Source organism: Mastomys coucha, unplaced genomic scaffold (assembly GCF_008632895.1).
Source record: "Mastomys coucha isolate ucsf_1 unplaced genomic scaffold, UCSF_Mcou_1 pScaffold21, whole genome shotgun sequence".
Lineage (NCBI taxonomy): Eukaryota > Metazoa > Chordata > Mammalia > Rodentia > Muridae > Mastomys > Mastomys coucha.
The window spans coordinates 168,044,889-168,070,261 of record NW_022196904.1 but is presented as its reverse complement, the minus strand read 5'-3'; the positions used below and the strand labels follow the sequence as shown (position 1 = coordinate 168,070,261).

General features: G+C 42.1%; 1 protein-coding gene across 11 annotated transcripts in view; it reads left to right on the top strand.

Moving 5' to 3' along the window:
- The window catches only part of Cpeb3 (cytoplasmic polyadenylation element binding protein 3), a 185,504-nt gene that overhangs the window by 145,856 nt on the left and 14,275 nt on the right, over window positions 1–25,373 (top strand). For all 11 annotated transcript variants that reach the window (XM_031390188.1, XM_031390186.1, XM_031390187.1 and 8 more), the window contains 2 exons: window positions 8,069–8,183; window positions 18,071–18,252. In XM_031390188.1, coding sequence (XP_031246048.1) covers window positions 8,069–8,183; window positions 18,071–18,252 — 297 coding nt within the window. The remainder of the gene's footprint in view (window positions 1–8,068; window positions 8,184–18,070; window positions 18,253–25,373) is intronic.

Here is a 25,373-nt window from a genome sequence, read left to right as displayed (position 1 = left end):
GCTCTTAGTCAATGAACTTGCAAGTGGATCCAGAGCTTCTTAGAGATGCTCTATGCCTATTCCATGAAGGTAAAGTGGCAATTCTATATCCACAAAATATTTGAGAAACATTGATTTTATTCAGGCTATAAAAAGCATCTTATACAAAAAATTGGATAGTATTCTCTGACCCTGCATTGTATAGCCCTGCTTTGGACATGGCACTTGTAAGATCCCTGTGAAGTTAGTGCTCTGACCCTGCATTGTAGCCCTGCTTTGGACATGGTACTTGTACAATCCCTGTGAAGTTAGTGCTCTGAAACCCTATCGAGCAATAGGCTTCCTCCCAGGAAAACCTCAGGAACCTGATGGGGTTTTATTTTATTTTATTTTTTGTTTTTATCTATGTGTATGTATGCTATCTGTAAGTGGGTTTATGCACGTAAGTGTAGTGCCCTGTTAAGGTCAAAAGAGGGCATCATATCCCCTGGTGCTGTAGGCAGTTGCTCAGCCAAACTTGCCAGTGCAGTAAATGCTCTTAACCACTGAACCATTGCTCCTCCAGACCCTTAGCCCAGATGTTTATGTGTGAATTCCTCTAAACTGTTAACAACCATCCCTTCTTCGTACCATGGAGCTGTAAATACACATGTATGGAAACATTGGACCTAATTGTTTTGCTTGGGTACAAAATTGTTTGAGGCACAAATCTGGAATTTAAAATAGCCAAATAACAGAGCTAGTTCCATTGCTAAATTGGGGGTGAGGGGCAGAGGGAGAGAGAGAGAAACAGAGAGAGAGAGAGAGAGAGAGAGAGAGAGAGAGAGAGAGAGAGAGAGAGAGAAAGAAAGAAACTGTTTTGTCAGTAGATCAAGGAATAATCTATTAGTCATTTCTCTTTTTCTTTCTGGTGGTGCTAGCACGTACATGGTCATCCTAGGCAAGTCCTCTACTACTGAACCTTCAGCCACTACTGGTCATTTCTGATATATAGAGGATAGGCAGAATTGAGTTTGGAGAGAAGAGAGTTTCAGCCCACCAGGAAGTTATGGCTCCAGCCAGTGGCCTAGAGGACAGAAACCTCACAGGTTTGCAATATAGTTAATGTGGAGTCAGATAAGTCTGGATTTCAGTCTTGAAATGATTTAATTTTCATGGTTGTTAGATTATTGGTTTCACAGGTTTAAGTCATTTTTATTATATATAATTATAGTAAGGTTAAGTGTGACTATAGAAAATATATAGGATGTATTTTCTCTTACTTTGTCTTAGTGAGTATTAGTTTACAAGGAATTCATATGCTTTTAAAAAGTCACCTAGGGTCTGGAGAGATGGCTCAGTAGTTAAGAGGACTGGCTGCTCTTGCAGAGGATAAGGGTTCAATTCTTAGCACCAACATGGTAACTCACAACCATCTGTAACTTCAGTTTTGGGGCACCCAATGCCTTCTTCTGCCCTCTGCACCACCTATGTGCACACCTATGTGCATATACATGTAAGAAAACACTCATAGATATTAAATAGGTGAATATTTTTCAAAGGGTTTCATCATCTTAACCCCAAAAAAATGAATCCATAACAAAGTTTGAGCCATCTTGGGGAACAAAAGAAAAGAAAATGTATAGCTCAGACATGCACTTGGGTGTGAAAAGTGCTAGCAGTTTCAAAACCCAATTAGCTGTTGTGTTTTCTAAGTGACATTTGGTGATGATGAGCACAAAATCATTCTGATTACATGATTAACCTATGATTTAGTGACATCAAAAGCGGACACTGAGAGTAAGTCCATGCCCTACAGTACCCACTGGTAACCAACATTGAACCCCCAGACCCCAAGAAGTTGAATGAGCAGCATGTTTTAGGAGCTATGGAAGAGCAGTCGCCAAGCTGGTGTGGTGGGGCCTGCCTGCAATCCCAGTACTTGGGAGGCCAGACCAAGAAGGTCTCGAGGTTGAGGACAGAGTGGGCTGCACAGTGAGATTCTCTCAAAAAGGGGGTGCAGAGAAAAGAGTACCCATTATTCCTCAAATCTGCACATAGAGTTCATTAAGGCTGGACACCTTACTAGGCAGTTTGAGCCACACACAGGTGAGCTCAGCCTCAAAGGACTGGCTGTGACAGTGGGAACTAGGTGTGTGACAGGAAAGTGATCTAAGAGCCACAGGTACTCCAAGAGAGATGTCGTAGGAAGTTTTTGTCCATTGGGAGTCATGGATGGAGAAGAATGTGCAGATGTTAGGACTCGGTCAGGAAAAGTATATGCTTGCGTCTTTTGACTGTAGCATTTCACTAATAATGGCTTTACTAACTCAAGAGTAATCCATGGTGTACATTACATAACCTTTTTTGTAGTATCATTTGTTCATTCTCTTTTTTTCTTTTTTCTTTTTTTCTTTTTCTTTTTTTTTTTTTTTTTTTTTTTTTTTTTTTTTTTTGCTAAGCACAATGAAAGAGAACACAAAATGCCATGCTCTTCATTAGTAATTGACGGCCTCTGGGGTCTGTGAAGCCTTGCATGGAGTAGGCACTACAGCTTAGCACACATTTCAGGGCTTACTTTACTGTACCTGGACTAAGCTTGCTGGGACACCTGGAGCATTCTGGAAGCACAAGACAGAATTTCCCAGTATTATTTATTGCTACCTGTCTAGAAAGAATTTTGGCTCTTTTGATGAAGTTCCCTGGGGCCTTTTTTGTCTGAGGATCAGTTAGTCCAATGGTTCTCAGCCTTCCTAGTGCTGTGACCCTTTAATACACCTCCTCATGCTTGCTACCTCATAACTGTGATCTTGCTAATGTTATGAATTATAATGTAAATATCTATGTTTTCTGAAGGTCTTAGGAGACCCCTGTGAAAGAGTCATTCTTTCCCTAAAGGGGTTGTGGCCCACAAGTTGAGAACAGCTGGGTTAAAGTCACACCTTTGGGCCTGCAGCCCCAGAGCCATGTAGGATACAGAACTCTTACCAAAGCCAAGGACTGACTGATCAGATACCAGGTTCTGTTCTTTCTACTTCTGAAGAGTTACCTGGGTTGTCGCCTGGTAGAGAAAAACACTTGAGAATAATAGATGATATCTACTGGAAATTAGCTGATTTGTTTATTACTATCTGAGAAATGAAAATTAGCTCAAAATGAAATACCAAATATGTATGTGCTTTGAAAGGTTTAATCCCCAAATACTGCTGCTATTGGTGTTAGTTTCTGTGTTTAATAATAGAAAGAGCCCTTATACCATAAGAGAGGCAAAGATACTTTACAAACTATAAACTCTTTCTGCTTCCGCTGGCTCTTTCTGTCTCTGCTGTCACACTTTAGTGATTTGGTGAGGGCTGTGGTACTTAAAATAGAATTGCTGACAGCTGACATGGGTCGGAGTCCATCACTTCGACTGACCCGTTGCAGCTATATGTCAGGGGACTTGGTTCAGCTGACTCATCCTGGCTCAGACGATGAGTTGGGATGCTGCCACTTGCTGGGGAGAGCATTCCTGATGGTTCTGCACTATTGTTGTTCTGTTTCATGTAAAATGAAAAGATTGTAGACTTACGGGGGAGAAAAATAGTCCTTTCTTGAAGAGTAGGAACTTGAAAGGTGTGGGGGAAAAAGCCCAGGAAACACAAAGGGGGTTAGAGTTGACAGTGTCTCAGCTCTGAGCTTTGTAGGAGAGAACCAATAGCCAGATGGCTGTGGACGGAGTATCTGCTCTACCTGAGCTGACTGTGGAATTGACTTTTGAGTTCCTTTGGGGAAACAGATGGGACAAAAAGTCCTTGTGGTAGAATATTTGTGTGCTGGGCATTTGTAGCCTCCAGTGGTAACCAGGGGGATGGAGTACAAAGCAAGGTGTTCCAAATGAGTGCCCACAATTAGTGATCTGTGGGTATCAAAATGCTAATTTGAGTCTAAATAGAGAATTCTAGAATTGTAGAGAGGCTAAATGATGTTTTAAAACACACACACACACACACACACACACACACACACACACACACACACACACTCCCCAAACAAAAAACTTGAAGCCCTTTTCTGTTTTTCCTTCCCTTTTCTCTCTCTCTCTCTCTCTCTCTTTCTCTCTCTCTCTCTCTCTCTCTCTCTCTCTTCTTTCTTTTCTCAAGACAGGGTCTCTCTATGCAACCCTGGCTGGCCTGGAACTCTATGTAGACCACCAGGCCCAAACTTCAGAGCTTTGCCTGCCTCTTCCTCCCAAGTGCTGGGATTAAAGGCATGTGCCAGTGTGCAAGGCCATTGTGTTTTCTTTTATTCTGTGATTAAAGATAGAACAAAAATGTACATTTACATTTTAATTTGGAAGTTTTGTTAATTTTCATTGAACTCTTTTTAGCTAGTGATTTTTATATGCTTTCAGCCTAAACAAGTGAACTATGTTACATTCCTTAATGTTTTTCTTATTAGTTGGCTTGCTCTTAATTCTATTAAACACCTTTAGTTTTAAGTAAACAAAGTTTTAGTTTTTAATTTAGATCCATACTTTGTATTTTATTCTTAATTAATGGTAAATATAACCAAACTGATTTGGTAACATATATTTAATGAAGGTTAGTTGAGAACTTCAATTCTTTGGACAGCTGTCTAAAATTAAACATATTAACTAATTTACTACTATTAAATTTACTCTTAACTACTTAAAGTTAATTTCTGTAGAAGTATCCTTTTCAAAACAATAACAGTTCATCACTCAATAGTGTACTTTGGTATAGGACAGAGATGCCCAAATTTGAACATTATGTTTATGTTATGTTTAAAAATTGCATAGAAATAACTTGGCATATGCTGCGTTTAGCAATGTTGAACAGATTTCTTGCCTGTAGACTTCCTTAGAGTTTTTGACTAAGTACATCAATGAATGCCCTGAAACTCCAAAAAGATAGTCTACAGCTTTTCCAGAATAGCAACCCCAAGGACATACATTCTGTAGAAGACACACTGGGAGACCTCAGAAGGGGATTCACACTTTTACCAATAACTGTAGGTTTTATTAATGTTGCATTCCTTCACAGTTTCTCTGTGGCATAAGTAAATGTTTATACTAGCAAGCTTTGTGTAAAACAGATTACTGATTCCGACAATAAGAATTTAGAAGACACATAGTTCAGCCAAACATAGATTTCATGGTCCCCCAGAAAGCCTTCATAGGAATGCATAATTCAAAAAACGAAGCTAAAGGAAAACAAGCTTTGTATTTTTCTTTTGTAAATGCTTATTGAGCACTGCTGTCATCCGGGAGTTGTGTGGAAGTAGCTTGTGTTTCAGAGCGAGCAGCCATTGTGAGAGGAAAGTCTCAGTCCACTGCCACATCACTCTGCTAATGCAAAGAGTGTGCGGATGCTGGCTTATGTCAGCTTTTCTTCAGTTCTGCAGGGCGCCAGCTCTGAGCAGCTGTTTTCCTGGCAGCAGCTGGGAAGTGCGGGTTTCGTGAATAGGGTTGATCAGAACCATGTCCTAAGCCTTCTTCCTGTGTTTTTACCTAAGCTGTAAAGCCAAGAATAGAGCAAAGGAATGGAGTTGTGATGAGATGAAGAAGAAGAGGGCAAGTGGTGGTAGAAGGAAGACCATCGGTGACAAAGGCTGTCATCAGGAATGTGGGCTTGTGCAGTATTGCTTTGACCAGCCAAACCATACAGCTATTACAGAAGGTGTACTGTTCTTCCTGTAATGTTCATGAGATGAAACCAAATAGATCTCTATGGAAACGTCATGGGACTTATTTTCATTTTTGAAACAAACTGATGTGTTACCAGTTGGATTCAGAAGTGCACAATGATAGTCTTAGCTAGATGGGAAATTGAGGCTGGGGGATGTTTGAGCCAGGACTTTTTGAGACCACCCTGAGCAATACATTTAGGCTGCAACTGAAGCACCAAGAGGGTTGGGGGGATAGTGACCATGACCAAAATCAGCTAACAGTATGCGAGTCCATAAGCTGCCATAAGGGCTTCATTAGAAGTCAGGCTGCAAGAGGGGTTCTGTGATGGAGGAGCGTCCCCTTTCTTTAACTGGTAACACTAGAACCTTTATTTCTCCAATATCAGGAAATTATTGTGTTTATAATTTAAAATAGTGATGCTCCCTCATGAAAGCATGAAACCACCTTTGTGGGAAATCTCAAGGCAGCCGTCATTTAGCCCGGCTAGGCACATCTTACTGCAATGGCGCTGTGTTTTCTTGTGCAGTAAAGGAGGACCTCATTCTGTAGTGCCAGCAGGATGGCTAACAGGTTCATGTCTTCAGATTCTAAGGAAGAATTGAAAGTTTTGTGGTTTTTTTGCTTTCTAGTAAGAGAAGCAGTATAATAAAAGGAAAAAAAGCCTAGGCTGGGTAGGGTAACCCTAGCCATTTGAAGGACTGTGGATTGTTTCTGAGGAGCAGTACCAGTTTTAGAAGAGCTAGTGGCAGACAGAAGCAGAGTCTGGCAAGGCAGGAGTGCAGGCATGCTGAGCCAAACCACTGAGACCAGAAATGAATTCTGTGGGTGTTAAAATATGAAAAATTCACCTGTTTTATATCCTGTCTTAAGCTGAGAGGGACAGAGGATAGGCATTAATTCCTTAAGGGCAAACAGCAGGTGGCTTCTCCTGGCTGGTCCCCAGTGGTCACCCACTTGCCGACTAACCCCTCTGGGGACAATGTCACCCTTACCTTTTAAGTTAGAAAGAGTAGCCTTGTTTTTGCTTTGTTGGTTTTAAACTGCTCTTCATAATCCTGTCATAATTAAAAGTATTTGTTAAGGGTAAGCTGGTAAGATACTTCATTTCTTAGTGTATGATAAAATAGTACAAACTATGGGCAGAAAATTAATAATCCAAATCCAAATAAAGACATACTATGGGCAGGCAGTGAAGTGGTCAGTAGGTAAAGATGCTTGCTGCCTGACAATGCAAACTGCAAGCCTTATGACTTGATCATGATCTTCGGAACCCACAGAAAGCTGGAAGGAGAGGACCGACTCCAAAAATTGTCCTCTGACTTTTACACTCATCTGGCATGCATGCCTATGCATTCATACACACACACAGGTGACATACAAACATCTAGCATGCCTGCCTATGCATGTATGCACACACATAAACATCTGGAATGGATGCCTATGCATGTATGCACACACACATAAACATCTGGAATGGATGCCTATGCATGTATGCACACACACATAAACATCTGGAATGGATACTCATGCATATGTACATCTACACCACACAAACATTCACACTTGAATAAGAAAGTTCTTAAGAAATGTAGAAAAGAAAATAAGGTATAATGGTTTCTTTTTATATTCATTAAACTTTTATGGGTTGGTGGGATGACACAGTGGTTAAAGGTGCTTGCCGCAATACCTACTGCCTTATAACTGACACAGTAAAGAAAGAATGCCAACTCCGGCAACAAACATCAACTCTCTTGCCCCTCTCTATCCTGTCTCTGACTCTTCTCTTCTCCTCGCACTCTGTGTGTATGTGTGTGTGTGTCCTCGTCTTTGTCTCTTGCATGTGTGCTCATACACATTTGCCTTTACTTAACCAACCTTGTGTAGAAAAATCAGTTTAATAATTAAATTAGACACTGTTCTCCAGGTGTCAGTGTTTGCCATCTCTGTAATTGTTTGCTAACTTGAGTATTAATCTGTGTTATGTCATATTGTTTGAAAGGTAAATATTTTAACTTGGGATGGTAATGAGAATTAAAAATCCAGGCAAATAAATAATTCTTAGAAAATCGTCCTAATGTTTCTGTTCCTTTTAGCTGGATTCATTACAAAAAGCTAACTGGTTCTCAACAGTCTGTGATGTGTTCAGATGAACTGGAGTCAAACGTCAGAATCTGCTGAAGACTGCCTTTAATGACACGGGTGGTTTGTGCAGGGTTCATGATATGTGTCTGGAGCATTGTGTGGCTTCCCCAAGACTAGCTGATACTTCACGCAGACCATATTAAGTAATTAACTTGATTTTGTTTGGGACTTGGATGTTGTAAAAATGCACAAACAGTGGGTGTGTCTTCAGTCATCTTATTCTCGTTTGGAGTTGATGGAAATGAAGTAAGGACCAAGTAAACGCCTTTTTTTCAGGTGCAAATCCGACCATGGAACCTAAGTGACAGTGACTTTGTAATGGATGGCTCTCAGCCTTTGGACCCCAGAAAAACTATCTTTGTTGGGGGAGTTCCACGACCCCTTCGAGCTGGTGAGTGGAAATAGAAACAGCACAGCAAAAGCGCTGAGTCCCCAATGCCTTAGCTCTGGCTCTCCAGTCAGCCATCCTCAGCCTCCAAAGGCAAGTCTGCCATGGCAGTTCACTGAGCGACGTCCTTATGGTTAAGAATTGCCCCAAAATGCTGTATATCCTTATGGTGTGGGAGTCAATTTCATTAAACCGTTCTGTGGAAAGGGTGAGGTCTATTTAGTTCTTTCCTTTTACCCCATGTTTAAAGCAATAATATCCGGCATGTGCACACTCATGCCACTTAGTGTTCTTACAGACGACAGGCACCCTCTCTGCCCAGGTGTCTGGGTGTCTAGGCAATCAGAAGCCAAGCTATGGCTGGGGATTGTACCTGGGCATCAAACTGTACTTCTGAGCCTCCCCAGCAAGGTGGGATCTGATTAGTTCTTACGATTTCCAGAAATGAAACATAATTCTTTAATTATGATTTTGGAGACGCTCTTGTTTTGTGGTGGGTTTTTGGTGTAGTACTGGGGATTGAACCCAGGTCTTGACACAACTAGACAAGTATTCATATCCTTAGCCCACCTTCTGCATTTATTCTGACAGTCTCACAAAGTTGCCAGGCTGGCCTGGACTCACTATGCAGACTAGGCAGGCCTTGGAATCCTCATTCCCCAAACTTTGAAGAGGCTGAGATTGCAGGCCTGCACCCCCTGGCCCAGCCTCTGCTGCTGTGCTGCTGTTAGGGCAAGCTGAGTCCTAACGGACTAGAGCCTTGAGGTGGTATTGAGCTGATGCTTCACTGTTTACACCTGGAGACAAGTCATGAGCAGTGACACAAGATGCTTTTTCAATTGGAATCTTGCCTGAGCTACCACTTACTGAGTGGACCAGCCTGGGCTACACAGAAAACTCTGAAGGATTCTCAACATTATTTGAATTCTAACTCCAGTCTACACATTAAAAACAAACAAAATTTTACAACTCCATAAAGATATCTTCCTAAATTTGATGGCTCACACTTATAACTCTAACACTGAAAGGTTAAAGCAGGGAGATTTTGAGTTTTGGGCTAGCCTAGTTAGCCTCTGTGTCAAAAAACAAGTGGGATATAATCATAATTCTATTCTGAGGAAATGTTGTGATTATGGTAATTTTACATTATTTCTGAAAGTTAGAGATTTCTGGGTCTACTTTTTCTTCTTAATGAAAAACTATACCAAAAGAAAGAAAGCAAAGCAACGAGAGCCCTCTTCCTTAGCCAACAGCACTCGATAAAATCTAGGAAAGGCCACCTCACTGGAACTAGGAGACTAAAGCAGATGTAGCCTTTTGGTCTGAGTTAGATAGGTGTCTGCAGGAACAAGCAATGTGAACCGGTGGGTGCTGTGAAACACTCACAACACTTGTGACTGTCCCCGTGCCAGGCTGGGAAAGGACAGAAGCCCTCACACTTTCACTGTGACATCTTTCACTGACCATGGATTTTACAGTTGGATAGTCCCTGCTGTACCCTGCAGTAACTATAATGCAGTGGGATAGTCCCTGCTGTACCCTGCAGTAACTATAATGCAGTGGGATAGTCCCTGCTGTACCCTGCAGTAACTATAATGCAGTGGGATAGTCCCTGCTGTACCCTGCAGTAACTATAATGCAGTGGGATAGTCCCTGCTGTACCCTGCAGTAACTATAATGCAGTGGGATAGTCCCTGCTGTACCCTGCAGTAACTATAATGCAGTGGAAGTTGTTTTAAGTTTTGACCTCTGCACTCTTTCCACATGAGAATGTTTAAAAGTCCTGAAACTTGACATGGGGGCCCACACCTGGAACCGTAAGCAGAAGAAGGTGGGCCTCCTGAGTTCCAGGCCAGCTTGTCTCAGTAAGGCCCTGTCTAAAAACAATGTCCCACAATCATAAAATAGTACAACTGGCTTTTAACTAGTCAGGCCTTGTCTTTAAGTCACTAGAAGTACAGTTTATAAGCTACATTGTACCCAGTGTTGAACATCAGCTGGATGCTGCAAGCTCTAGAATCAGGCAAAAATTACACTAGGTTGTGGAGCTGGGTATGGTGGCACATCTCCCTGTAATCTCTGTATTTGGAAGAAGAAGGCAGGAGGAGCAAGAGTTCAGTGTTATCCTTAGCTGCATAGTGAGTTCAAGCAAGCCTGGATTACCTAAGATCCTGCCTCAAAATGCAAAAAAAAGGAAAGGAAGAAAGGGAGAAAGAAAGAAAGAGAGAAAGAAAGTAAGAAAGAAAGAAAGGAAGGAAGGAAGGAAGGAAGGAAGGAAGGAAGGAAGGAAGGAAGGGAGAAAGAAAGGGAAAGGAAAAGAAGGGAAAAGGAAAGGAAAGAACAGAAAAGGAAAGAGAAAGAAAATAAGTATTTAAAAAAAGAATTCTCTTCAGGTATCTTATCAGAAATAAGATTTGTGTTCTTTGCCTAGAGAATATATACCTTATAAGTCTTGGATTTCTTTTCTTTTTTTAAGTTAGCTATTTTTGTCTTAAAATTGGTTTGTTTTGGAAGATATGTAATAGAGACCTAGTCCCTTGGTCTTCTGGAAGTGTCACTTCCAGCACACTTGACAGTACTTCTAAAGGGCAGCTGGTAGCTAGGTGGCTAGGAAGTCCACTGTTTAATAAATAAGCCAGGGCATGCCATACTGAACTGAGCAAATATCTCACTGTTGTGTTAAACAGGAAATTTTATATAGGAAACCAAAGTCTTCAGAGAAGAACACTGAAAGACTGAGTTATATATATTCTTTAACATTTTGAAACTTGGTCTTGAAATATAGGACTTTTTTAAAAGATTTGTTTGTTTGTTTGTTGTGCTGCCATTGTTCATGAGCAGCAGGTGCGTACAGGCGCCTGTGGAGGCCCATGGCGGAGCCGGAGCCGGAGTCACAGGTGCTTGAATCATGTGCTGTGGGTGCTGGGAAAGTAAACCTGGGTCCTCTGCAAAATCAGTCAATGCTCCTAACCCCTGAGCCATCTCCCCAAAACTTTAAAAAGTGCTTTTTTAATAAAATATTTAAAAATCCTTCCTTGGGCCTCGCTCAGTAGGTCAGGCTTTGGCTGTTGAGATAAATTTCACTTTATCCTTGGCCAAAAAATTGTCCTTTAACACATCAGAGTGATTGGAAAGTTACCACCTACATTATTCCTTTACTCCTTTGAGGTTTTTGTTTGTTTTCCTTTTGACATTGTAAGATAGGGACTATGATCACTAATAGGTTTTCTAAGTTTAGCCTGTATTCATCCTAATAGAAATGCCTCTAAAGAAGCAAGTACTCTCATTCTAGTGACTGTGTCACCAAACCCATAACCCTCATACCCAGGTCAAACTTCCTTTTTAAAATTCAGGTTGGTAGGGGGAATCACAGGCCTAGCGAAGGCCTGAGCGTGAAGTAATCTGATGAAGAGCATTTCTGGGTGAGATGTCTCCTCCCTCAGTTGTGGGTAGAGGTTGGACAATGCACATCGCTGTCGTCTCTTGCCCTCTTTCTATTGCTCCTGTAAGTAACAGCAGCAAGCTAAGAACGACTTGACCCAAATCTGGTGTTTCTTAGGTCTGGATAGCTCCCTGCTTTCACCCCATTCACCTTGAGGGGGAAAAAAGCTGTAGGCAGATCTATCCTGCCCCCATGTGGCTAAAGTTTGCATATTCTTTAGAGAGTCTACAAAAGAACTAAGCAGCTTGCTTTTCTGCTAGCTGACACACGCGCACACACTCACGCACGCACGCATGCATGCCTCTTCTCAGCATCAGGCTGAGAGTTGTGAAGGGATCAGTGGAGACTGAACCATCTGGTTCCCCAGTGCTCTCAATTTCATTTGCATGTGTGTTTCTTTCATTCTATCTTCTTGATTAGGTGTCTGATTTGAGGAGCACTTAAGTAACTAAGCTTTGGAATATCTGCTTTCAAACCACGTCCTTCACTTGATGACTTCCTTGGCCTTGCAGAGCAGCTTCATCTTGAGGCTGCTGCCTTGAGCTCCTAGAGGCTATTGTGGCTTCTCTATTGTGGCTTCTTTGGTCTTTGTTAACTATGGCTCTGATCATTCTTCCCTTTCCTTTCTTTTACACCCTGCTAATAGTCTATGGCAAATCCTGAAGCTTCCTTCTCTGCCTTCTCCCTAACCCAGTTGTCCTCTGATGTTTTATGTTTAGATAAAAGCTGGAGAGAGTATATATCTCAGTGTTTCTCAGGATCACTTGTTTCAGACATTTTGTATAAGCATTCTGGTAGATCACATGAACTGGGGATGCATTCTGATTTGTGAATAGGAAACGTTGTAACTATATCCCTTTCTGTTCCGTGAGGTGGTAGATGACCAAAATTGCTGAGTATCACGTTTCTCAGCAGTAGAAATGTTCTCATCCAGTCCCAAGTTCAGTCTGAAGTGACCCAAATAAACTCCAGGTTTGAAGTACTTGTGCAGCTAAGGACTTTGTAATGCTGGTATGTGTTCCACCCCCTTCTTCCCAAACAAACCTTTGCCCACAGATCCTGTCAAACATTGTCATACCCACGACAGACGGAGCCAGCATAAAGCCAAAGTTAGGCTGGGATGAATTGATTTATAGAGCAGGGAGGAAGCCAGCTTAATTCAAAGCAAAGATTTACAAGCAGGGAGGAAACAAAACGAAGCAGCCGTGTGCTTGGAGCTGGCTCATTCACGGGTAGTATTTATGATGACCTTGAGAGGCTGTAAGCAGTAGGCTGCATTTTAGAAAGGAAGAGGCAAGTCTTTCTGGTCTCTATGCTTCAGCTCCAGACTCTCTGTGCTGATGAAAACAGTTTTATCCAGTGGAGATCTGGGAGGGTGTCTAGTTAAAAGAGCAACTTGGTACCAGTTTGCTTTAATGAAATTAAATAAAAGTTCCCTTTCTGACTTAGTGCTCCAATGCCATCCATTTAAAACTGTTTTGGGGCTCATCTGACAGAATAGAAGTCTGCGAGCTTGCCTGCTCTTGACCCCTATGAACCAGCATAAAGATGGTGGGAAGCCTGGAATGTTCATCCTCCTTTCTTTCAGAAGTCAGGACTGCCTCGTTGTCCTCAGGGCCTTCGTGCCTTATTCCTGCCCATTTTACGTGTATTTCCAAAGAGAAAAAGTGAACTTCTGGATTCACGGGGATCCTCATTCCTCTGCTGCCCTACTTGGTTCTTGGTGTCCCAGTCTTAGACGTTGCCTTCAGGCTGGCTTTGAAAAGCAACTAAAGAAGAGGAACAGAACCCAGAGGTAGAGCAGAGTGGGGAGAATCACCAAGACTTCTTTCCGGTGAACTGAAGTTTCTTTCTTATCTCTGAAATATCAGGAGCTGGTCCAGGGAACCATACAGGTTCAGATTCAACTTCAGAAGTGTAGTCACCACAAGATTCTCAGAACTCACGAGAGTACTGCATGCTTCCCACAGCTACATTATTCTTGCTCCCCTCTCTGGTGTGTGACACAATGAAGCTCAGTGTGGGAGCCGGCACAGGAGCAGGGCTCACAGCACTCTTGCTGCTGCTATGGAAGCTGATCATGAAGTGATACGAACATGTGGTCTAAAATACCGTACACCCTTGCACACACTTATGAATCCTGCCGGCTTCTCACTTTTGTGGTGACTGGGCACACTCTGAGAACACTGGGAGTGGTCAGAAGTGGTTTTGAGGCACTTCCTTGTAGACTCTCACTGTTGCCTACATGACCTCCATGTGGACTCCACACTCCTTTGTCTCTATGCCCAGTTCTAGAGCCCAAATCTTCCTTGGGTTAATGTTTCTTACTGTGCTCCAGGGAGTTATCCTAGCCACTCTCCTGAAGGCGGTTTAGGCTGAGAATTCACTCTCATAGGCTTACTCAGTAGGACATACCCTTGGTTGAAGACTCAGTTTTCACGGCAAGGTTCTGGTTCGTCTGTGTGGACACAGATGAAGGAATCCATGAAGGTTTAGTTGTATGTCTAAACAATTACTGATTGTCTTGATTTCCTCTCTCCCTTCCAGAACGTAAAATGGCAGCCTGTCTTTTCACCCTTGCCTTCCTTCCTCTCATCAGAAGAAAGGGGCGTTTGCAGGACTCTCCTCTATGCACAAATGATACTCACCGGAGAGAAACTTCTAAACCTAGCCTCTAAAGTAGTTGTATGTTGTAACATTTCTGATAACCTTACATCCTCTATTTAAAAAAAAAGAAGCCGGGCAGTGGTGGCACACGCCTTTAATCCCAGCACTTGGGAGGCAGAGGCAGGAGGATTTCTGAGTTCGAGGCCAGCCTGGTCTACAGAGTGAGTTCCAGGACAGCTAGGGCTACATAGAGAAACCCTGTCTCGAAAAACCAAAAAAAATAAAATAAAATAAAAATAAAAAAAAAGAAAAGAAAAACTTGGAGCTGGAAGGAAAGTTCAGCACTTAAGAGCATTTGCTGTTCAATCATGAGGACCAGAGTTCAAGTCCCAGCACCCACACTGGGTGGCTCCCAGATGCCTAGTGATTCCAGGTCCAAGGGTTTTAAAACCTTCGTCTAGTCTCTGCAGACACTTGAACACATAAAAATAAAAATAAATACTAAAAATGGGAAAGTCGCAGACTAGAGATTTGTAGAACTTAAAGAGAAGTTTCCCCTGCTTTTGTCAGTCACCCACCAGTATAGGATGGATAAGTTTCTCTTTCTGCTGTCCTTTCATATTAAAATTATTAAAAAGGGATTACTTGATATTGGAAACCCGGTTAGTATTTAAGGGACATCACTCTAGCTTTTAAGCATAGTATGAGTTCAGGAAGACTTATGAATTGAGTAAATGGTCCATTGTAAACAGTTGTTTGCTTTTTATTTTTTTTTCTTCAAAGGTGATCATAACATAGATTTGCTGCAGTTAAAATATAGATGTGGAGAGCTGAGGGTGTGACTCAGTTGGTAGAGGGCTTGCCTAGCATCCATAAGCCCTGAGTTCAGAGCTTGGGACCACTAAAGCTAGGTGTGGTGCACATACTTGTGATCATAGTACTTAAGAGATAGAGGCAGAAGGATAAGGAATTTAAGGTCATCCTACGCAGAGAGTTTGAAGCCAGTCTGGGCTACTTGAGAACAACAAAAAAATGTTTTTAGCCCCTCCCACAAAAACAAAAAAACAAAAACCCAGCAACAACTATGAATCAGATAAAAATTTGTTTCCTTGAGGAAAAAAATATTTCCTTTAGCCACTACGGGTTTGTTTATTTTATTTTTTTTAATTTGCCTTTTAACAGATTGCCTTTCAAGCCAGGCACTGGTGGCCCATGCCTTTAATCCTAGCACTTGGGAGGCAGAGGCAGGCGAATTTCTGAGTTCGAGGCCAGCCTGGTCTACAGTGTGAGTTCCAGGATAGTCGGGGTTACACAGAGAAAAAACCCTGTCTCGAAAACATACAAACAAACAAACAAAAAAAAGTGCCTTTCACTTCAGTAAAACATTATTGCTCGAATATCTGGAGACCTTTTGATGACCAAGAAAATACTGTAGAATTCGTAAGCTCAATTCGTAAGCAAGATTTTGATCCCCAGAACCCATATAAGCAAGTGGTAACTGGGCACAGTAATGGATGCTTATAGTCTCAGCACTGAGGAGGCAGTGCCAGGAGGATCTTTGAGGCTCAATGACCAGCCAGCCAGCCAGCCTGCCAGCCAGCCTAACAGGCAAGCTTTAGGGCCCAGTAAGAAACCACTGTATCAAAACCAGAGTGGACTACTCCAGAGGAATGGCACCTGAGGGTATGCTCTGTTGTCTCACATGTGTGCACACACACACACATATGACTATTTAGCTCATGAATGGAAATTATTGTTTTTATATAGTTTTTATAAAAGCATGATTGGGTGAAAGTCCCTGCTTCTTATCAGAAATAGTTAACTGCCAGGAATGCCAGTCATGATCTAGTCTTTGGCACATGAAGATGAGTTTCAACTGAAAGATTCATAAAGTAGTGCAATGTTTATGCTTTTGGAAAGAGCGTTCTGGACTCAGGATCTCTAAAACTCCTTCAGAGACTGCAGTGGTATAGAAACACATGCAGAGACACGCGAACTCCTCTTTAACCAGAGCAAGTAGTTTTACCCCTCAGCTGCTTGCTTCCTTGGTAATTCAGGGTGCCCTTTTGAGTCTTTAGTATAGAAGACACTGCTGTTTGATTCCTTTCTAGCTTTCTTTGCCTGGCCACTGAGTGTTTTCTTTCTTTCCTATGCCACAGCAAACCTGGTTCTCTAGAAAATCAGTATCTAATTTCCTGGGCTTTCACAGTACTGATTTCTCCAAGAAAAATTCATTAATGGATATGATTTACAATCCTCCCTTCAATAGCCTGCTTTCTGTTCAAAATAACATTGTCCACATGAAGAAAAGTTTAAGCCATCAGAGGATGAAGTGTGAGGAACCACTGACCTCTGATATTCAGGGTGCAGATGCAGTTCTTGTTGCATTGTGCAAGTGAATGTTATTCGAGGTACTGTCTGGAAGCTGCAGCACAATCCACTTGGCTTTAGCCAGCGGTGCTCCCAGCTGTTAGGACTCAGTAACTCTTACAATAATGGGACAGTTGGGATGGCTTTCTGCTGCTTGGCCTTCCATACCACACTTACTCTGGGCTAGTTGGTGCTAGTTCATTTTCTCACTTGAAACTTACTACTTTGTTATAAGTCATTCTTCCTTTAAAAAAAAGGGGGGGGGCATTTAGGAAAAAAAAATCAATGTTAGGCAGTCTAGTATACAAAGAAATTGAGGTGTGATGACAGCCTTTCTGAATGATGACAGTTTTTCTTACTGCCTTTGCAACCATTATGCCAGAATGAATTGGTTTTACCTCTGTTTGAAGAACTCAGGGGTGTCCTAACACTGGCCCTGTAAAACCCTTGCCCGACCCCACCAGAAGAATGTGGTGGTCATTGTCTGTTTTCTCCTGTTTTCTCCTTTTCAAATGCCATATGTAGGTTTTGAAGGGAAATGGGTTTAGGTCACTTCCGAGGGGTAGGCCTGAGTCTTTGGATTTAGACTGTGGCTGAAAGGAATGGCCATAGCCAGAGATGGTGCTTTCAAGTAAACAGTTACCTTCAGGCAGCACAGGTAAGTGCCACGTCTCTCGGGGGTACCCTGATTGACGGTGGGTGTGATTTTCTTTAATGTCAGACCTTTGGAATGTTCCAATTCCAAAATAACTTCTCTTTAAGCATTTTTGTAAGTATACCAAAACCAAGGCGAGAAACATGGCAAGGGCTGTGGCCTGAGCCATTAGCTTAGCCCTTAACAAGACTGCCTGCCAGGTGCGTGTTCTTAACAGCTCGGAGACAGCTTCCTGGCTATGCATCGCTATTCTTATTAACTAGTGGTAATACTTAGAATTCAGTATGAGATGCTGTGAAGAAATTTCAGTTGGGATGGAATCTATTCTTCATTATCATTTTTATCAATGCCAGAATCTACATTTGTAGACACATTGTCTCTAGATAGAATAAGGACTTGATTCTGCAGCTCTAATAAGGCAATGAGGCATTAGAAGCTGTGTTTAGTCTCAGGTTCATAAGTAGTTGCTCCTCCATAACTTGTTAGGCCACCATGAATTGCTTTACCCTCCCAGGCCCAGGACATTAGGCTAAATAGTTCCTTTAGACATTAGGACAGATTACCACTACAGTGCTTCTTTAATACTGTGCTTTAGTTACGACTGCATAACCCCCCGTATATATACATGTAAATTGTTTTGTATTTTATTTTAAAATATCCAATGAGTAGCTCTTCTATTGGAGTTGAAAGACTAATGTGGATGTTCTTCATAAGCCTTCACCTGGGTTTTCTTTTTGTAGTTAGACTGCATGATCCCCCTTTTCCTGGGTGAGTAGCTCCAAGTAGTTATACATAGACATGTTTATTTTCTTACAGTTGAACTGGCAATGATAATGGACCGTTTGTACGGCGGTGTTTGCTATGCTGGCATTGACACAGACCCAGAGCTGAAGTATCCGAAAGGTGCTGGGCGTGTTGCGTTCTCCAATCAGCAGAGCTACATTGCGGCCATCAGTGCGCGCTTTGTGCAGCTTCAACACAACGACATTGACAAACGGGTAAGCAACCACTCGGGATGGAATAGCTACGGGGAGGAAATAAACTCTGTCTGTGCAGTCCTGGGCCAGACAGTACTCTGTGATCATAAGAGAGCAGCTGTGCCTTGAATGTCATTAGGCTGTGAGTCCATGGAGGTTGTCTGAAGAAGAGAAGCATCCTTAGTATTTTACATATGGATGAACCTCCAGCCTTCCTTCATTTTCTCCCAGGGTGATGGAAATAAATCTGCAAAATTTAGCGTACCAAAGCAGTAGCAATGCCTTAGTAAAGATGAAGAGCCGGTCATGGACCCAGGCAGTGCTCTTAAGAGAAACTTGAATTGACATGTTTAGAAGTCTTTGTAAAATTTTGAACCTACATTTTTTTAATTGTAACATCACACTTAATAGCAATTCTCTCCAGTTTCACCTAATTTTACTACTCAGGACACACATGCAGGTATGCACACATGCATGTTATATCACCTGCCATTTTGCTCATTGTTGTCACCTGCTTGGGCTGGAGGCATTGAGTGAACTTGATTTGATCTAAAGAGAAGAACATGGTGGGGTTGAGGGAGTTGGTATGCTCTGTTGGCTTTGTGGACAGTTCTCCAATGTTGGGAAGGTTGGGAGGATGGAAGGAATATAGCTGATTATAATACACAAAGGAGAGCACCATGCCTTGACTTCCTGCCATGTAAGTGTGCAGTGGTTGTCCGTGCTTCTAAGTGGAGGTGGTCCTTGGGGGACTGACTAGATTGGAGTGCATGAAAGAGTATCCTACTGTGGAGCTCCGCACACCCTCTGCTGTTGTCTTTAACTGACTTTGTGTTGCAGTGTTCCTAGCATCTTGGTGGAAATTTCCCTTGGTGATGTACTTTTCATATTCAGCAAAATTAAGTTTTGTTAACATGTGTTTTGATCAAATTACAAAAGCCAGTGCTTAAAATAAATATTCTATGGTTCTATGGAATAATATTCTTAGAGTAGGGTGGTAGTGGTTTCTTTGTTAATTTTTTTTCATTTTTATGAAATTACATTTAATTTTTAATAATTTCTGAGATTCTTAGGTCGTTCATGCTCTATGACTGTGTTCATCTTCGGGTTAATCTACATTAACAGATAAGAGATTCCAAGCTGTACCAGTGCCTTTAAAAGAGACTTTTAAGAGAAAGTAGCTGAATAGATTAATTTCATATGAATTTAGATTTTTTTTAACTTGCATGCATTATAATAATGCTTTTATCAAAGCCGTGTTCCATTGCCATCCCTCCAATTCCTCCCCTATTCCTTTCCAAACTGTTTCCCTCCTAGCTTCATATGCTCCATTTTTAAACCCATTGAGTTGACTAAGTGCTGCCTGTATGTGTGTGGATGGAGAACCATCTCCTGTAGCATGGATAGCCTTTCAGAGACCATGTCCCTGAAGAACTCTTGACTCTCCCTTCCCAGCAGTCATCAGTTGCCACTAGTTCCTCTGCCTAGGGTGAAATTTCACAGGCTCCTCCCCAGCCATGTTGGGATTTTGGTTGTCTTGATCTGCTGTGGCTCTTGTGAGTTTATGTGTGCGATACCCTACATGCCCAGTACATGTTGCTTCACTGCAGATGTCTGCCCCTCTTCTGTGATGGTCTCTGAGCTTTGGGTTTTGGGGGTGTGATACACATGTCCCATTTAGAGCGGAGCATTACAGTCTCTTACTCTCTGCATGCTGGCCAGTTATGGGGCTCTCTATTAACTGCCATCTACTACAAAAGAAGCCTCATGAGCACTGGCAGATATGCTTCCAGTGGGTGTAAGGATAAGAATTTAAGGACAAGTTACTGCTTTGTCTATTTAGCAGACTCTTCATTCAGCCATGGGTTATCAATTCCATTTTATGGAGTGGGCCTTAAATTCAACCAGGAAGTACTCCTAACAGCCACGCATTACTGCACCAGTGGGCACATCTTACCATGCCAACATGTATGTCTTGTTAGCACATGTATCTGACAAAATTAGAATAAATATTCTATGGCTTCCTGAAGAATAAGTGGTAGTGAAACATTCTGAGTTCATGGAGACTCAGAAAAATAACAAAGATTCAACTTTCCTGGTTTTTCAGGTACCCAAGCTTCCTCTTTCCACAGAGAGCCACAGTGTCTCTGCCTTATCCCCAGTGTGGACCTATTGCTTGGTTCAATCTGAGATTTTCAATAAACTTTTTGAATTCACACTTGGTGCTTTTGGAAGTTCTCTGTTTCTGGGGACTGCCTGCTTATGCCTGCTCATTTGGACATCTGATACATTTACATTCAGACTGTAATCCCACCTATCACTGGTAAATCTGGACAATAAAATTTACCCAGAGAACATTCTCATCAGTATGAAAGTAGCTTTCTTCGTTCCCCTCTGAGGATTATAAGTGAGGGGAGGGGATGGTGTTTGTTCTCCAGTAATTCAGGTGGGAGCACTGGGAGTCATTGAGAGTGGCTGAGTCCCTACCTGGCTCTTCCTTCTCTTGGAGCCCCACTCATTCTGTCTTTGTTTGCCCGGACCATTATGAAGTCCGTTTCCTTCACTGGGAGGCATGGGAACCTGGATTCATCTTGAGTTGGGCTTGTTTTCCATTGACCTCTTCATTACGTCCCTTCTTGTCCCTGCATTGAGCATAGCCACACAGTGTCACTTCAAGTGTCTTAGGCTCATTTATACTTTTATTACTACTCCTCTTTCTACTAAATTTTAAATTTGAGCTTTCTAGAAAGCTTTCACCATATAAAAGCACAGTTGTCTTTCCTCTGTAAGTGTCCTTACAGAGACTGTCCGTTGTGGACCATCTTCCCTGAATAACCCTTCCAGGGTTTTAGCAATAATCTCATCGTAAAGCTTTAGAAACTTGTGCTAAAGGTCATGGTCCTGTGTCCACCACTACCCATAATCCATTTGTGTTGCTGTTGCAGATTCTAAGGTACTGATCTCTCCTTCCTTCCTCTAGGAGCCTGGAGTTGCCTTTAAGCCCTGACTGTTTTAAATAGCATCAGCCTTCATCACCTCCTTTGCTATTTGCCCGCAAAGGTATAAATGTAGATTGGGTGGACCATGGCACATTTCTGTTGTCAGCCTTTATCCCTTTCACTGCTTACTCCACAAGAATGAGGGAGGCCAGCCGCAAAGCAGCTGTGCTTGGCCATCAGGTTCGTAGATCATGAAGTGTCTGGAACCTTGAGAGGCTGCAGTGCGGGTGCATAAGAAGGAATGGATGCAGTATGCATCTCTTTCCTGTCCACTGAAATTTTCAGCAAAGACATCTCTTGGCAATACATATTTCTTTATTGTTATGTTGCTAAGATTAATATTCTAGATGGAGTAATTTATGGATAAACATTACCTTGATAGATTTAATTTCTTTTTAGCCATCTCAAGAGAATTACTAACTTACATATTTCTGTAAAACGTATCAGTATCAACATTCATTGAAATGGTCAGTCCTGTCTCCTTCACATTTTGCTTTCCTGTCACTCAACCATTAATCTTACGATCTTTGAGGAGAGGTGGTTCACCACAGCTTTATTTAGCTGTTTTATGACATTCATATCTATAATTACCCTACTTAAGAATCAAATTCAAATATCTTTAGTATATTTGTACCATTGTGCATGTGTCACCAAGATGGGTTTTAGACCACAGAGGTATTTTCACATCCAACCTTGTGTGTATGGTAAGAGGATCATCTGTGTATCAGCTACACTGGGAGCAGGCACACACTGCCTGTATTCTCTGTATTCATTTTTTTCTCTCTCTGTATTAACTTGACTCATCTAGGCAAGGACCCTGCTTAGTTGTGCTCTTCAGAGTCAGGAACAAAGTAGTCCAGGCACTTCTGAACCCTGTTGTGGATGTGTCCCGACATCCTTTGTTGAAGGAGTTGCTATATCCTCACGACAATGAGTTACTACTGTGGCATGTCTAGCCACAAGAGGACTAAGAGGTGACTAACAGGACTAATGGGCCATGACTGGTGGCCTTACAGACACATGTCTTGATGATCTTGATTCTGACACATATGTAAAGGGAGTAACTGGTACAGGAAAAGAACTTGATTGTGTGTAGAATAAATTAGGGTGAATGGGCTGTCTCTCACTGATCATATATAGTTACTTTCTCATAGTCTATCTCTAAATCATTCTTCTATTTTTGTTTTGATTTTGCTTTGAGACAGGGCCTCCCAGGATGTCTACAGGCTTACAGTCTTCCAGCTTCAGCCTACTGGGTGCTGAGGTGACAGTCATCTCTCACCTCTTCTGGCCCAGTTAAAGCAACTGGAACATTCTAATAAGCTCATAATTTCAAATAAATCACTTTTCTATTTAAACTATTTGGTTACATTCTACTACCTTTTGGATGAAGATTAGAACAAACAAACAACCAACCTTAAACTTTCCTAAGTGACCCTTCATATACTGCTCACTTGCTTTCCTTTCCTACCTTCCTTATCCCGAGCTAGCCATAGCTGGCCTTGTTCTCCATTTCTCAGGGTTAAACCTCCAATTATCTGGTTAATACCTTTCCTGCAGGCCTCATCATCATTGTGGTGATTTTATTTGTTTGGTTTTTGAGGTTTTTTTGTTGTTTTTGTTTGTTTGGTTGGTTGGTTGGTTGGTTGGTTGGTTTTTTTGGTTTTCCAAGACAGGGTTTCTCTGTGTAGCCCTGGCTGTCCTGGAACACACTCTGTAGACCAGGCTGGCCTCAAACTCAGAAATCCACCTGCCTCTGCCTCTGCCTCCCAAGTGCTGGGATTAAAGGCGTGTGCCACCACTGCCCGGCCATTGTGGTGATTTTAGAAATCATTTATTCATTGGAATTCATAGCTCCCCCCACAGATCATCATATGCTCACCTCTGTGACACTGAGCACCAGGGTAAGGAAGTCATACTTTGCTTAAGTTCCGTTTACTCTCCTAGAGACTGGGCAGTCCATGAGCAGGGGCTTCCTTTAGAGTAGCTGCTGTGCACTCTGACATGACATGCAGTGGACACTTACATATTCATCAGAGAAGGATCTATTGATTGAATGCTGATTGAGAGGTAGTGCAAATGGGAAATCCCTCTCTTCCAACCTTTGGCATATCTGTCTGTCTACCACACATTCATTTCTTGGCTTCTCTTTTCTGCTTAGTTAAGATACTCACTTGAGTAATTAAAAAAAAAAAAATAGTTTGCTACTTAAAATATCAGGAAGTGTTCTTTAACACTCAGTAGTGTATTAAACCTGGACTTAACCATAGGCCTGACCTACAAGAGGGAAGACTAGCTGCTCAGAGAGTTCTGTAAGGTACCTCGCAAGTCAGGCAGAGCTGCTTCAGCTTTGGAGGCCCCTTAGCCACACTTGTCTCAGGCCTAGGGTTCATTTGTCTACTTGTTCCTTCTGGGCAGTGCTAGGGACGGGGTTCTACCATGGAGCCACATCCCTCACCCTTTAAGACCCAAAGATTCTTCAAGCTCACTTTGTCCATAAAAGCTCAAACCTAACTTTAAAAATCATAGGTCCCACCAGGTGGCAGTGGTGCACACTTTTAGTCCCAACACTTGGGAGGCAGAAGCAGGCAGATCTCTGAGTTCAAGGCCAGTCTGGTCTATCAAGTGAGCTCCAGGACAACCAGAGCTACCTGTGACCCTGTCTTGAAAAGGCAAAACACAGAAAAACAAAAACAAAACAAAACAAAACAAAAAGCCCATAAGTCCCTTAAGTTTGTGTTTGTCTAGCACAGTGGTTCTCACCCCTCCTAAAGCTGCATCCCTTTATATACAGTTCTTCATGTTGTGATACCCCCAACTATAAAATCATTTTTGTTGCTACTTCATAACTATTATGAATCATAAATACTTTTGGAAATAGAGATTTGCCCAAAGGGTCACAGCCCACAGGTTGAGAACCACTGGTTAGGTGCATATGATCCTGGGAAGGGTAATGCAGGAAAGTTTAAAACCAGCCTGGGCTATGTAGTGAGTTTGAGGTCCACTTGAGTCGCATGGAGAGACATTCTTCAAAAAAGAAAAAGAAAAAGAAAGCTGGGTGGTGATAGTACACAACTTTAATCCCAGCACTTGAGAGGCAGAGGCAGGAGAATCTCTTGAGTTTGAGGCTAATCTAGTCTACAAAGCAGGTTCCAAGACAGCCAGGCTACATAGAGAAACCCTGTCTTCAAAGATAGATAGAGATAGATAGATAGATAGATAGATAGATAGATAGATAGATAGAAGGACAGACAGACTACAACAAAAGACTTACTTGTTTCAGTATCTAAATAACTTTTCAGGAATGTCTAATGCATGGAACAAGGGTATGGAGAATTGCTGGGACCGCTCCACTGTGTTTCTGGATGTCCTAGAGCATTAGCAAAATAAGTTTAAAGATTTCCTATGCTTTTTGCAGTTATTTTGATTTTCACATCTTTTGTAGACAGGGTCTAATGATATGTTCCAAGCTGGCCTTGAACTCTGACTCTTAGGGTATAATCAGTTATACCCACTCATATCTCTACTCTATGGTGAATCATTGCTCTACTAACTTGAGAATTGACTCTTCCTTTCTTGTGGTGTGACCTTAAGGAAGGTCAGAGGGTTCTGTGGTAATGAGATCACTTGCCTAAGTGTCCAGTTCCAGAGGTGAAGAAAGAAGCAGATGGATGGCTGGTTTGGGCCTGGGCACACAGATGTTATTTGTATTATTGATGAACCTGGCCCACTTCATCTATGCCTCACCTTATGTCTACAGCTAATTATCATCTCCCTGCCCTACCCCCCTCTTTTAATGTACCTGTGCAGTCCTTAGTTTAAGGGAAACACTTAGTTGAAGATAGTACTAGGGGCTGGAGAGATGTCTCAACAGTTAAGAGCACTGATTGCTCTTCCAAAGGTCCTGAGTTCAAATTCCAGCAACCACATGGGTGGCTCACAACGACTCATAATGAGATCTGACACCCTCTTGTGGTATGTCTGAAGACAGCTACAGTGTACTTATTTATAATAATAAATAAATCTTTGGGCCAGAGTGAGCAATGAGTAGGGACTGAGCGAGCAGGGCCGACTTGAGTGAGCAGAGGTCCTAAAGTCAATTCCCAACAACCAGATGAAGGCTCACAACTATCTGTACAGCTA